Source organism: Cyanistes caeruleus, chromosome 18 (genome assembly GCF_971803275.1).
Source record: "Cyanistes caeruleus chromosome 18, bCyaCae1.hap1.1, whole genome shotgun sequence".
In the NCBI taxonomy this organism is placed as follows: domain Eukaryota; kingdom Metazoa; phylum Chordata; class Aves; order Passeriformes; family Paridae; genus Cyanistes; species Cyanistes caeruleus.
In genome coordinates, this window is record NC_141718.1 from 9,604,390 (window position 1) to 9,619,269 (window position 14,880).

Below are 14,880 nucleotides of genomic sequence, written 5' to 3' on the forward strand. Positions count from 1 at the left end.
GAGGGATGCTCCCTGTGCTCCCAGCATCCCAAATCCAGCTTTTCCTCTGCTCTGCAGCCTCAGCATTGTGGCATCTCCGTGTGGGGCCTGCCAGGGTCTGGCTCAAAGGGGTGGCACCTACAGGACACGCTTCCTACAGTGGATTTGGGAGGAGAAAATTTTGGCATTTTGATGCCATTCCAAAGCAGGAGAGCTGAGTAAAGGAGAGGGAGAACTGCTGAGCTGGCACCTTTCCTCCAGGATGGGCTGTCCCTCGTACCTTTGGGTGATTGAACTGGGAAGAGCTGCTGCAGGGCCTTGGGGTGGCACCTTGTGCCCCCTTGGCTCCCCTGAGCTGGTGGGGTGGCTGCTGGGAGGGTCCAGGAGCACCCTCATCCCCCTCCCATCCCCACAGCCCCCAGGGAGAAGGGAGGCAGGTTCTGGCTCTCTGACAAAGAATTAATTGAAAAATAAAATCATTAGATGGGAACTCCAGAAATGCAAAATTCTTGGGAGTTGGGGGGGAGACGAGGGGGGGGGGGGATGTGAGCTTTTGTCAGGTTAATTTCTTCTGTATTGATGTTTTGTGACATTTACTTGTTGTTTATCTCCCGCAGCAGCTGTAATACTAAAAGAAAATGCACAGCTTGTTCCATTTATTTATTTTACACCTTTTCTTTAGTCCTATGGTATGTTTGTTTGTTTGAGAAACCCAGCGAGGCTTTTGATGTCTGAAAGCAGGATTTAAACAGCTGTTCTCCATGTGCTGCGAGCGAGCTGGGGAGCCAGGGGGGGAGAGGGGGCTGTGCCACGGCTCCTGCCGGGAGGGCACCGCTTGCCCAGCATAAAGGAGGATGTCAGCCTCAGATCAGGGACCAAATGGCTTTGTCACCTCAGTGCTGGGCGCTGCTGGGATGTTCCCTCAGGTGCTGGCAGCCCCCGGGGCTCCCCCCTCTCGTGCATCCACTGGGAAGGATGTGTGCATGGTGCTGTGTCCCAGGGGTGGCAGTCCCAGGACACGGCTGTGCTGTGGGGCAGGAGGGGCAAAGCAGGGCCGTGGTCCCACTGAGGTGAGGGATGTGCTGGGGTGAGCTCAGCGAGGATCTTGGTGGGGCTGTGTCCTGCCAAGAGCCCTGGTTAGGCTTGCAGCCACTTTTCCACAGGGAATTCCACGGTGAATTGGGGTCAGCTGGAAGGGCTGGCATCACCATCACCTGTTTGGATGCTGTTTGCTCCCAGCCTGTGGACTAAAGCGTGGGTGGGAGGTGTTGGAATCCCAGCTCCTGCCAGGGCCTGGCTGGGTAGGAGAAGTAGATGATACTTGATGATCTGGAAGGGTATCCTGCTACCTCCAGCCCCCTCAGCACCTCCCAAGGTGAGTCCAGGTTGTAATTTTTGCTTTTCTTCTTCCCCTCTTCGCTCCCACCTGGGCCTGGACAGACTCCCCAAAGAAGAAAAAACGATCGGAGATTTTGAATGAGATCATGGAGCACCTGGAAGACGGGGACAGTAACAAAGATGAGGACATCTAACAGCTGCCTGGGGTCTGGTGAGGTGGGTACTGGGGCAGTGGGGCTGGGGTGGGCACAGCTAGCCCTAGGGGTCAAAATGTCCTGGCTTGCTGCAGGGTCGGTAGCACTGGGGGCAGGAGAAAACGGAATTCCAAAGGCTCAGCAGCCTCCAAGCAGGGATCCCACCCTTTGCCTCTCCCCCCTGTGACCCCACAGGCTCCTGGCTGTGGTCCCAGGGGTTACAGCCCAGATTTGGGCTCGGTTTGGGCCCCGTGTGGAAGTGAATCCATGTCCTGGGTGTGTTCTGTGTGCTCCCCTGGCTGTTGGCATCCCCCGCAGGGGAAAGCAGCAGAATTGCTGCTGTAGCAGGAATCACTGTCAGGGTGTGAATTGTCCCTCCCTGAGGCTGGGAGAGAACAGATGGGCTGCCAAAAAATCAGAGTCTCTGTTTGGACACCAACCTGCAGCTGCCACCGTGCCACAGATAGTTTGGCATAAGCCTTTTCCCTGCCAGCACCAAAAACTCCATGGCTTCTCTCCCTCCAAAAGTACCACTCCCCAAGGTCCTTGAGTCCTGGCTGCCATCACTCCTCCTTGCTGTGTCTTGGGGTAGCATCTCAAGGCTGGAAAACGTGGGATGGCAGGAGGGAGCTGGGATGAAATGGCTCCCTGAGGTGAAGCCCTCCATCCTGTCAGCCCCTCTCATCTCCTCGAGACCCCCACACTCACCCCGTGGGGTTTGGGAGGTGAGATGGGCTCATGGTGTCCTTTGTGTGTGTCTGTGGGCACAGTGGCAGCCCTGGTGTCTGACAGGAGCCCTGTTGACAGCATCTGAGCTGGGTTAAAGCAGCACTGCCTGCTCCAAGCAGGACCCTGCAGGATGCAGGTGACATCTGCTCTGGGATGGCTGCAGGTGTGTGCTGTGAGCAGGCAGCCCGAGGCTGGAGCAGGGCTGGAGCAGCACGGGGCACAGGGTGCTGCTCACAGCCCAGCCCTGTGCTTACAGACGTGTCCTAGCACAGCTTTTCTGCAAGATGCCCAAGAGCAGGGCTCAGCACTGAGGCTGCAGTCCCAGGCTGAGCTCCTGCTCAGGGACCAGGGGTGTGACACCCCTTGCAGCTCCACAGCCCTGCTGCTGCCACTGAGAGGCTTCCCAAACCCAGCAGGAGCCACTCCTGCAGAACCTGGGAGTGCTGGCTCAGGGTACAAACCAAAATTCAGGGGTTCCTGAATGGTCTAAAACCCTCATCCACTGCAGCAGCACCAGCTGTGCACCAGGTAGGGAAACTGAGGCACAGGTGTGGAAACAGCATTGTCAGAGGGGGTGGCAGTGTCACCTGAAGTGGTGACAAGCTTTATTCCCCTTTCTTTGCTGATGAGTGACATTCCTGTCCCTGTCCCCCACTGCCTTCACCACCTGCCCCACCACTGGCATAGCTCTGCACCAGAGGGTCACTGCAGGGAAATTTCAGCCTTAGCTAAATGAAATTCCAATTCATGTTTGCCCATCCTGGCTGTGCAGGACCAGCCCATGTCCAGCACAGAGGACAGAGAAGCCAGGCAGGGCCCCCTCCAGGCATCACCCAGCCCATGATTTCAGCAAAGCTCTGCAGCCTTGCAGGTTGGGCTTGGATTTTCCTGTGGGTTTGGTTTTTTTTTTTCCTGGTTTTCTTTTTTTTTGGTTTTTTTTTTTTTCCTCTTTCCCTTCATTGTCTTTTGTGGCAGGGCAGGTTTCTTGCTGAGTGTCTCTGAGGTCTGCAGCAGCGACGAAAAGGATTAGCACAAGCAGAGCATGTAGGCTTTAGAGAACAGAGCAGAGTTTGGTTTCAACATCTAATTCAATTTGTTCTGCCGAGATTGAAATATGAAATGGTTGCCAGTCAAATGTTCAAAGGGGGAGGAGGGAGGAAAGAAGAGAGGGAGCCTTCTCAAATTTAAATTTTAATGAAAATTAATTTAACCCTTTGATATGTTTTAAAACATGTTATTTCCCAGGCTGGGAACAGGCTGGAAAACATTCATGAGGGGTTTTTCTTTTCCCTGTACCTTCAAACATAATGAAGATTTTCTTTTTCCCTTAATGATACTTATCTTGTGGAGCAGTTTGACATTGGTTAATTTTTCAGGCAATTTGGTATCAAGGAAATCTGTTTGATGTGAGCAGGGGGGGGCTGTGTATGTGTACACAGATAAATATGTGCCTGGACATTAATTATGGAAGTGCTGATCACAGCTCTGGAGAACAGTTGGAGTTAATTCCTGCTCCACTTCTTTGTTACGTATTGAGAATCCCACACATTGCACCCCTAAAATTACAGCAGGAATTTTCTAAAAAAGAGCATACACCTGAATTAAAATGATCACTTAAGCAGGTCTGCAGAAATTCAGCACTCCCCACTGGCTGCTTTCTTTTTTCCCCCCTGATCTGAAGCAACCCTAATGATAAAATAATGCAAACTCTCTTACCTGTCCATGGAGCTAAAGCAGGAACAGTCTCCCCCTGGTCCTTAACCTCGGCAGTGCTGCTGCAATGCTCTTGTTTGCTTTGGAATAGTTTCTTTTCTATTATTCAGGAAGGTTTTGTCTGTACCAAATGATTGCACACTGATGGCTGTAACAGGGCTGGGATGAGCTGTAGCCCTGTCCCCCTCGTTTTGCCGGCTCTTGACACCCCAGGGGCGGTGTCACCGTGTGTGCCTGTCACCCCTCAGCTGCCCCCTGGGCAGAGCTGGGCACAGGGAGGCTGTGATGCTCGTCTGGGTGTCCTTTTTGGGGTGAGAGTGCTGGTGGCAGAGCAGATGAGCAGCTCCCAGCCAGAGTCACCATCAGCCCTGGCTCTGCAGGTGGGGGCTGGGGTCCAGCCAGCCCAGCTGGGCTCCGGAGGCCCCTGCTCTCCCCAGCAGAGAGCTCAGACGAGTGCTTTACACCCAGTTCTGGCTGCTGGGACACGGTGCAGGGTCCCTGGGGGGTTGAAGCCCACTGCCTTGGCCAGTGGGTTTCTGTCAGGTTGTGACAGCTTCATCCAGGGCGAGACCTTGGCGAGCTGGACAAGAGCAGGAGCTGCTGCAGCTGCTCCCCAGGCACGCTCCAGATCCCCCTCCCCAGGGCCAGCTCTGCAATTGGATTAGGATATTATTCAAATGCAGCTTTTTTACTGAATGAGAGGGTTAAGGGTTTTAATGTAGAAGCAGCTCTCCCTCATTGCTGCCTGTTGCCAGAGGGCTGTGTGGGCTTTTATCTCCTTACGGGGACAGCCGGCAAAGCAAGGCGAGGCACAGAGCGTGTCCAGGGAGCCTGGGTGTGCTGGGCACTGCCAGCCCCTCTTCTGTGCCACTGTGCCCTGTGAGTGCCCAAAGTGACCCATTCCCTTTGGAAACCACTACCTGTGTTTTATTCCCTGTCCCAGAGCTGGCAGGGACGGGCAGGCAGCATCTGTGAGCTCCTGGTGGTTTTCTTCATCACCACTGCACTGCTCCTGCCTACAATTCAGGAATTCCAGCTCCTCTCATCCCTTCAGTCCCATCTGGCCTGATCTTCCTCCCAGGTGCTCCCATGGAATGAGGTCTGGGAGGCACTGGGAAGCACCTAAGGGCCAAGGAAGCACCATGTGCTGTTCCTTTGCCAGGGCTGCGGGAAGATCTTGGGTCCCCTGTTGGTTTCCCTGCTGCTTCCCAGCCCAGCTGCTGACTCCAGGAGCTCTGGAATCTTCAGAGGGAGGTTCAGGTTGGACTTGAGGAAGAATTTGCAAATGCAGATTGAGAGAGCTCACTTGGATGCTGGCTGGGAGATTTGGGGAGCTTCACCTTAATCGCAGAATCCCAGGAGAAGCTGACTCGGAAGGGACCAATATCCCAACAGATCTGGACTGTACCCTGCATCACAGCACATTCCAGCTTCCACCACCACATTCCAGCATCCACCAGCACCTTCCTCAGCAGGAAATACAGCAGCAGGAGGAGGAGGCAGCGTGCAGCTTCCCTGAGAGAGGCACTCTGCCTCCTGTTTTCCCTAAATATATGCATTGGAGAGGAAGAGAAATCGCATGGCCGGGCTTGAGATCTCAGCCTTCGCCAGCCATGAATAATAATCAGGCCCTGTAATTCACAGTAAATAGGGATCCAAATTGGCTAATCAGGGAGGCTTTCACCCCAAACTGGAGCTGGGAAGGGAGGCAGAGCATGAGGGGGTGTGCATGACAAACGGGAAGTGATGCCAGCACAGGAGCAGGGAGCTGGGAAGGATCCTGGAGAAGGGAGTGTCTCCTCTCCCCTGGGAGCTGCAGGGGCACAGTCCCTGCGTTCCACAGGCCATAATTAGTGCCGTTTAATTAGGTTTGTCCCTCTGTTCCTGCCCCAGGACCATGGTGGGCTGCTGGGGATGAGTGTGGACCAGGGGATACAGAGCCAGCGTCACCATGTCCCCACACATGCCATCATCCCCAGCTCAGGGTTTAGCAAAGCTGCTGGGACAGAGAGTGAGGGATGTGGTGCATGTCAGGAGAGGTGATCTGGGGGAAACATGTTTCCTTTGTGTTCCCTCAACTAAATTTTTTTGTTTTCTGGGTAATTTTCTCCTGCAAGAGCAGGCGGGGCAGTGGTAGGAGCTGTGTTCAGGTGCAGTGGGGTGGGGTTAGGGGTCTTCACCTGCCAGCAGCAGGCTCTGACAGGGAGGGGACATCCCAGGGACAGCCCCTGTGAGCAGGGAACGGCTCCCAAGTGCCAGCACTGGACAGAGCAGTGACAGGCAGAGTTTCTCCCTGCTGCTTCCCAAAATATTCTTCCAGCAGCATCTGCAGGCACTGCTAGATCAAGTGAAGATAAAACCATGAGAAAACCCCTCAGCCCAGACCCCCTGCAGACCTCAGCCCATGATTTGGGCTATTTAAATACATGGAGCAGGAGCTGGCAGTGCAGCTGATGATGAGCTGGAGGAAGGCTGCCCCTGCAAGGTGTTTTGCAGCTGCTAAATGACTGCTGAAATTGAGGAGGGACCTCTAGCCACGTTCCCAATGCCCCCAGGTCCCCTGGATAGGGCAGCACAGTGGCTGGAGAGCATCAGGCTGCTGCTTGCCTCCTTTTCCAGCTCTCCCAGCAAGGAATGGCTCTGCCTTCCACTGAACCACAGCAGCTCTGTCCAGAGGTGATTTCCCTCCTGCCCTGTCCTTCCCTTTTCCCATCTCTCCCTGCCCCACACGGCTGGATTAAGAACACTCAAGAAATTCAGCACTCTGGGAAGGATGGAGCAAACAAACCTCCTTTAGCTTCCTTTCCTCTGTGACTTGGCTTCTTTAAGTGGAAGGGGGTTTGGGATGGGCAGTGCTTTCCTTTGGGGTGTGGTGGGTGCTGTTTGATGGCCAGAACATCCCCATCCCTTCCCTACAGCTTCAGTCATCCCTCCCAGCCCAAAACTGGAGCTGGGGTTCAGCAGGGGTAACAAGGGCAGCTTTAAAAACCATGAGAGACAGAGAGAAAAGCAGGCTCAGCCTCTCCCCACATCTGGTGACCCCAAATCCTTCTGGAGATAAGTGTAGCCGCTGTTAGCAGCCATCCCTCTGGTGCCTGTGGGGCTGAGAAATCCAGGGCTTTTCTACTTCATCAACTCAGAAACAGACCACAAAAGGCAAAAATCTCTCCAGGAGAGATCTGGGGCTAGGCAGCCATCCTGTCAGAGCCATCCTCTGGCAGCAAAGCCAGGTTTAACCTCAGCCTCAGCAAAGCTGAGCCCACACTGGAGCTGGGACAGGGATCCCTCCTGGTATTTTGGGCAAGGCATTTTGTTTTGCATTTTGTGGTTTGGTTTTAAGCTGATGATGTAGAAAACTTTGAAATTTCGTTTCTCCCCCAGGCTCTGTGTGGGTGTGTGGGGTCAGCTGCTGCCTTGGGCTCAGCCCAAGGCAGGACCCTGCTCCAGCCCAGGGCTGGGAGTGTCCTGCTGGATCTGAATTAACCTGGGCGGCCCCAAAGTCTCCGTGACACCCAGTGGGGAGGCAGGAACAGGCAGGAGCTGCTTCAATTCCATTTTCAGCCCAACTCAGCCCAGTGGTCAGCCCCAGGAAAGGGTTGGACTGGCCCAGGAGCAGTTCCAAGCTCGAGGCAGAAAGGACTGGTGCAGGGCTGCAGAGGCATCAGCTCGGGGGGGGGGTCACAGCCCATTCTGCCCCCCAGCAAGATAAACAGGACAGGCACATCACCCTGCAGAGCAGAGCAGGAGCTCCTCCCGCCAGAGATAAGTGCTGGAAAGCAAAACCTGGCGAGTTTCTTATTTTAATTTCAAAAATGAGAAGCCAAGTCAGCCCAGGGTGGTTTCAGCTGGGGGTCTGCAGGCCCGGGTGGCAGCAGGAGGGGGCCACAGCAGGCAGGAGCCTTGGACTTCGTTAGGATTCAGCCCTTGGATCTCTCCTTTCCCTCTGATGGCTGAGTGTGATTGACACTTACAAATTACCCAGCCAAAAGTGTCGAGTCTTTGACCCCTGAGTAACATCTTTGGCAAGCCTGAGATTTGCCAGCATTTTGTCATCTAATTACTACAAATCCCTTGAAAATTCACTGGCTGGTGAATTTTTAATGCGGGACAATTTCAATGTGATGCATCGCCCAGATGGGCACGCGCGGGCTCCTTCCCTCTCCCCCCGCCCCTTCCCTGCCCTTCCTGCTCCTGCTTCCCTCCTTTCTTTGCTCCCCTTCCTCCCCCCCATCCCATTCCTTATCTCCTGCTGCCTCTGTGTATCCATGGAAGTGCCCCGGGATCTCGGCCCTTCCTGGGCTCTCCAGCCCAGCTCGTGTCCCCTCGCTGAGGGAGCTGCTACGTGGAATTGATTTTTTTTTCCCCTCTTTCTCAGGTCTCTCTGGCTGATGGATGGAGCAGGAGAAGCCTCCATGAGGAGCCGGCCCACTTGTTGCCAGTAGAGTCCCCTGTGAACCCAGGGGCTGATTTATGCTGTGTCCAGGTCTTGGAATTCCCAGCCTTTGAAACAGACTTTAAATTCAGAGAGGAAGGAAACCCCTTGTCTGCTGGCAGCTCCTGAGCATCACTTCTTAAATCCAGGCAAGGAGTGATTCCCTTCATCTCAGCCCAGCCTGAGGGAAGAGGAACCTGGAGCAATGGACCTGGGGACTCTGACAGAACCTGCCCTTAATGTCTGAATTCAATAATTCCTGGACATTAAAAACCACGTTGTGTACATTAAAAACCATATTTTGTTTCCCAAACTGAGTCTGGGTTTTGTTTGGCTTTGTCTCTTCTCCACAGCCAGGTAGATTTTTGGGGCTGATGGGGAGATAAGAGCATTTTCGGAGGGAGGCCTGGGGTTTGCTGCGCTGGGCTTTGTCCCTGTGTCATTTCTGTCCCTGCTCCCAGGCACTCGCCTCCCATCTCTCCCTTCCCAGCTTTCAAAGGGAAAGAGGCTTTGCTTTTCAACCAGGGTACTGCTTTACATATGTAGGCAGCTGATAAAGTATTTTCACTTCGCCCCTTTCCCCTCTGGGAATCGCTGTCTTACGGCAAAACTGTTTTGTCTGACAAGGGCTGCAACAGATTACACATGTTGGCTGCAAACACGGGGCCTTTTTTTGCCCCCCTCCCCCCATTTTTTTCCCTTTTTTTTAAAAAAAAAAGAAATCTCTATCTCTGCAGTGCCAGGAGGAGCTCTGCCCTTAGCCTGCAGCCCCCAGGAGCAGCCCCAAGTCAGGATCTGCTGGTGGCATCACACCCCTGGGTGGTGCCTCTGGCCAGGTTGCTTCTCTCACCGAGCTTAATTGGAGCCTGAGTCCATGAAAATGCCACTGATTCCATCTGGGCTGAGCAGGGTTTGGGGTGGGAGATTTTAGGAGCCTTTGGAATCCAAAAATGGTGCACCAAGAGCATCCCTGGAGGCTGGGGGGACTCAGAGTGATGGCCTCGTGCTGCTGAGGGCCAAGCTCCCGGTGTCACACTGACAGCCACAGCAGGGAACCACAGCTGATGGACCCAGCAGCTCAGGGACATCCAGGACACCCCAGCCCATGGGCCAAGCTGGATGCAAGCTGGGATAAGTTTACAATTTGCTTTTCAAATCGTCTGTTCAGGCATTGAAAACCTTAAAACCTCTGGTGGCACCAGCGGGAGATGAGCAGAGCTGAGACACCCCTGGCCAGGTTTGTCCCCTGGCTCTGTCTCCTGAGCTGCCCCTTCCAAAAAACGTCCCTTGTGCCCCCAGCAGCTGGAGCACCCAGAGGGAGGGGCTGGGAGAAGCTGGGGTTAAGCACCAGGGATGAGGGGAACACCAGGGTTCAGGGATGTTTTGCTGCACACCAGGGCTGAGACGTGCCCAGATTTCTGAGGGAGGAAGATGAGGACACTGCAGTGCCCTGGAATGGGCACCCCAAACTGGGGGTGCCACAGGGGCGTCTGGAGGAGCCCTGAGAGGGGGACAGCTCATCTCCACCTCATGCAGGCAGTGCCTCGGCTGCTTTAAAGGGGAAACACAAAAAGTTTACTGGGGGGTTTGAAGGATTAGGGGCTGGAGTCAGCCCAGGGGGCCTGGGAGCATCCAGCAGTGCCAGCAGCTCTCCCTGTGCCCCGCTGATGGGCGGCTGCCTGCCCCAGAGAGCACCCAGCACACTTCAGACACCTCCTGAGCTGTGTCACCACCCAGGATGCCTCCAGGGAGAAGCCCCAAGCACTGGATCCACCCAGCCTGAGGGGATTTCACTGACATTTCTGTGGGACAGGACCCTCAGCAGCACAGTCTGGCTCTGGGCACCTTGAGCTGGGCCTTTCCACACCCAAGGACAGCCAGAAGTGATGCGAATCCTTTCCTGCTCTTTCCCACATTTTCCCTTTTTTTTCCCCCTCCATTTTCACATCTTCACTCATGGAATCCCATGGAAGCAATAGGTCTGGGCCCAGGGAGCACTTTGCTTGCCCTGAGTTGTTTGTGGAGATAATTAACTGTGTGTTCTCAGCTGAAACCTGCCATGGCAGCGCTGAGTGAAGGCAGCCCGGGGCCTGTGCCATCCCTGGGGGATGCACTGGGAGAACTTTCCGCAGGTGGGAAGCACAGGAGGAACCAGCTGAGAGCGACCCTCCCTGGGCTGCCTCTTCTCTCAGTCTGCACTTGTTCCTCAGCCCAGGCCATTCAGTTCTGGCCACGTCCTTTGTGCCCTTTTCCAGCTTCACCAGAACCAGGGATGGGCACTGCATCCCCCCTGCCCATGTGGGTGCAGCTCTGCTCTATCCCGTGGTCCTTTTCCCATCTTTTCCCAACGATTCCTGACCCTCGGGCTCCCGTGGCTTCAGCCCACTGCTGTTCTGGGGAGCACGGTGGGTGCCGCAGCCCGGGCCACTGCTGGTCTGTGGGGCACCTCCTCAGGGTGTCCCCAGGGCTGGAAACACCCCAGAGCCCCTGGCACCCCGTGAACCCCCGCTCCCGTCGTGCCTGGCTGAGGAAGGAGTAATTAGTGCCGCTTGCTCCAGCAGGCAATGCCCAAATGTCAGGGAATAGCAAAGTTATTAAACCTGGTTTTACTCCGTGTTTGCTCCCAGAGTCTTTGTGTCTGTGTGTGAGAGAGAGAGGAAGTTTGGGGGGGTAAATCCAGCCCCAAAGCATTGGGAAACATCCCTTCCCCCTGGCTGTGCCACCTGCCTGCCTCAGTTTCCCTTCCATCACCTCTGTGAGGGATCCACCACATCCTCCGTGGGGAAAATCACAGGGTTATGTGATGGGGGGCCAGGTCCTTCCCAGGGGGTGCGAGGGACCTCCAGTACCCCGAGTTTCCCCAGCTGGGGAGGGCCAGGGTGGCTCGGCAGCCAGGAAAAACCTTCTGCTCCCATGTAGAGCTTCAAACCAGATCAGCTGCAGTGAGCTGCCCTCGCTTGGGTGCCCACCCGAGCGCTGCCACAGCCCAGAGCTGGGTGCCCGAGGCTGTGGGGAGGCTTTTGGGGCACAGGCAGGCTGAGGGTCCTGCAGCAGGACCGTGCTGCAGCCTGCTTCCCATCCCTGCACCAGGCAGGAGAGGGAGAGAGCGGCAGGGAAAGGACGTGTCAAATCAATCATATTTAAACAAAAGCCTCTTCGGCCCAAGGGCCCTTTTAAAAGCTGCTTATTTAATTAAAAGTCCCATTTTCCATATTTATGGCCCTTATTCAGTTAAATATTAACCGCCTGGGCCAGGGCTGGTTTATTCTTTGGGAAGAGGCAGAGTTGGGAGGTTCATTAGGGGTTTATCAGGCAGATGGATGGATGGAGGGATGGAGGGATGGAGGGATGTGGGACAGCTCATGTGGGCTCCTGACAGTGCCTGGGGACTGTGGGGATGACACCACCACTGCCCTGTCACCTCCCAGCAGGACTCAGGGTTAAAAATAGGGGGACTGGGGCTGTTGGGATGGTCTGGGGGATGAGCAGGGACAGCTCCTGCAGGAAACCACCTGAAAGACACCACCAGGCACAGCTTGTGCACCCAGCTCCCCTAAACTGGGGCAGAATAATCATAAAAACACCTCAGTTTTTCCCTGGGGCCACTGGTTCCTGGCCAAACCCGTGCCAGGACTGTTTTTCCCCAGGATATTATTCCCAGCAGCGTGTGAGAAGCACAGCTGTGCCAGACCCAGCTCTGCTGGGCTCGACATCTCAGCGCTGGGCAGGACCTCACTGAAGGCTCATCTCCGTGTCACTGCTCCAGGCTGGCCTTTGGGACCTGGGGACAGGGACCTCTGGGGGTCCTTGGGGCCATGGAGGGGGCCAGAGCAGCTGAGCTGGCTGCAGTGAGAGGTGCTGACTCCAGAGGATGTGGGAATGAGGAGAAGCTGGGGTTCATGTTTGCCTTGGAAGGCCTCAGGACCAGGCTGTTCCACCCCCCGCCATGGGCAGGGACAGCTCCCCTGGAAGGGAAACCCACGGAGCAGAGGAGCAGCCGTGCCCCAGAAGGTGTCCATGGGATCACCCTCAGCTGCCTGGGCACCACGGGGCAGAGGGGACGCCCTGGCAGGAGGAGCTGCAGTGTCCCCTCAGGGCTGGACCCTGCAGGATGCCCTGCTCTGGGTGCTGGGAGATGCCCTGGGAAAGCTGCAGGACAGTGCAGCTCATCCAGACAGACCAAAAACGCGCTCTGAGCTCTGTCCACCCTTCTCCCCTTAATTTTTTTGGGAGCCAGCAAGGTGCAGCTGCATCACCTCCACCCCAGCACAAAGCTCCTTTCCTTTCCATCCCCAGCAGCGGGACAGGAGCGGGCAGCAGAGCCGGGGGAGCCCTTGGGAGGCTGGGGAAGGGAACGGAGCCGGTGATGTCCTCCGGGGAGCGGGGCAGGGAGGAGAGGGGGGCTGGCTGCCGGGGAGGGGGTGCTGGCAGGAGAGGGAGAGACACCGGGTTATCAGAGAAGTGTGAAGACAATAATGCAATCTGACATTTCTGAAATGAGACCCCCCGGTTGCCCTGGCAACGGCTCACGTGGGACCAGCTCCCGGGAGACGGCTCCGAGATGTGCTATAAATGATGTTTGATTAGAATTTAAATCATTTAGGCGGAGAGAAGATAGGCCTTTTGTCAGCGCGGGGACCCGCGGGGGTCACCCACCCAGCAGCTGCCGGAGCAGGGACCGGCCCGGGGGTCACCCCAGGATGGAGCCCGGGGGTCACCCCGGGATGGAGCCCAGGGGTCACCCCGGGATGGAGCCCAGGGATCACCCCGGGATGGAGCCCAGGGGTCACCCCGGGATGGAGCCCGGGGGTCACCCCGATGGAGCCCGGGGGTCACCCCGATGGAGCCCGGGGGTCACCCCGGGATGGAGCCCGAGGGTCACCCCGGGATGGAGCCCGGGGGTCACCCCGATGGAGCCCGGGGGTCACCCCGGGATGGAGCCCAGGGATCACCCCGGGATGGAGCCCGAGGGTCACCCCGGGATGGAGCCCGAGGGTCACCCCGGGATGGAGCCCAGGGGTCACCCCAGGATGGAGCCCAGGGGTCACCCCGGGATGCAGCCCGGGCTCTGACCCTGCCAGCCAGCACAGCACGGAGCTCCCGGCCACGCCAAACACGGCACGGGGGGAGGACGGTCCCTCTGAGCTCTGGGACCGGACCTGGCATCTGGACCTGGCATCTCGGCAGCATCACCTGAGCTTTGCTTTCTCCCCAGCTGGGGCAAAGCCACCAAAGCCCTGCCGTGGCTTCCTCCGGCTGAGAGCCTTGGCTTTTTCCGTGCTCTAATTGAGATAATGACACTTCAGAATTCATTCTGCCTCCCTGAAAGTTTCCTGCAGGTGCAGGGAATGCAGCACGGTGTCACCCCCAAGGGGAGTGCCCTTCCCCAGCTGCCTCGGGGGATGTGTCCAGGTGTTCCCCACCACCTCCAGACCACGGCCTGGCAAATCCTCCAGCACCCAGAGCTGCTCGGGGCAGGAATTCCGCTGGACAACCATCCCCGGAGCATTCCTTGCTCTTTCCACACAGTGAAGCCCTTGTTTTGCTGTACAAAGCCTTCCTTGGGATGAAATATATTCCCCTGGCTCCGGGGGCTTGGAGGACTTCCCGCACAGAGCAGCAGAGCCGGGGGCAGCAGCCGTGGTTTGTGTTCCTGCCGTGCCCAGAGAGCAGCTCCTGGGCTTCTGAGGGCTGCAGGTGACGAGTGCAGGGCAGCCTCATCCCGGGCCAAGGTCTCTGATGAGGACACAGCCCCAGGCAGCACAGTTGTCATCACCCAGCTCAGTTAGAAGAAGACTTAAAGGCACCTCGACCTTCCTCTGAGGTCTCATGGGTGCTGGCACCATCAGCTGGAGGAGGCCACCCCGTTTTGGGAAGCTTTTTTATTTGTTTTAAACTCAGCCAGCCTGGTCCCTGGGCTGAGGCTGAGTGAGGAGCAGAAGTCCCTGATTCCCCAGCTGGTGGGAGAACTGTGTTAGAAGCAAACCAGCAACTGGGCATGGGCTCTTTTCCTGGAAAATCTTGAAATTCCTTGCTCTTTAATGCCATGATTTAGATCCAATAAATCTTTAGAGCTTGCTTTTCAACTCCCCAAAAATGCCATCTGATCATGAAATTAGAGCTAAACTAATAAGTCTCAACAAATATTAATCTAATGAATTTAGCTTCTTTCTGTTTGTGGACCAGCAAAGAGAGGAATTGCAATGTTCTCATATTTATTAATTATGTGAATGTATTCCACAAACCTTTCCTGGCTGCTTTGGGTGGGAGCCTTGGTCAGGAATATTCTGACTTTTGTTTTGTGGTTGTGACCACATTCACCTGTGGATCTGGGGATGAATTCAACCAAGGGAGCCTGGATCTTAAAACCATTAAATGTTTTGTGTTGGGAGGGACCTTGAAGCTCATCCCAACCCCTGTGCTGGGGATGGGACCCAACACCTTCCACCAGAGCAGGCTGCTCCAAGCCCACCCAACCCAGCCTTGTCTCACAGG

The 14,880-nt window shown here is 55.9% G+C and overlaps 1 protein-coding gene across 2 annotated transcripts in view; it reads left to right on the forward strand.

The window, feature by feature from the left end:
* Positions 1–8,698, forward strand: part of RBM19 (RNA binding motif protein 19) — a 52,189-nt gene extending 43,491 nt beyond the window's left edge. The window contains exons 24-25 of one of the 2 annotated variants that reach the window (XM_023937583.2): positions 1,420–1,533; positions 8,329–8,698. In XM_023937583.2, the coding sequence (XP_023793351.2) occupies positions 1,420–1,511 (92 nt within the window). In that variant the 3' untranslated portion in view covers positions 1,512–1,533; positions 8,329–8,698. The remainder of the gene's footprint in view (positions 1–1,419; positions 1,534–8,328) is intronic. The other variant, XM_086855206.1, reaches the window with a different exon arrangement.
* Positions 8,699–14,880: the final 6,182 nt, after the last annotated feature.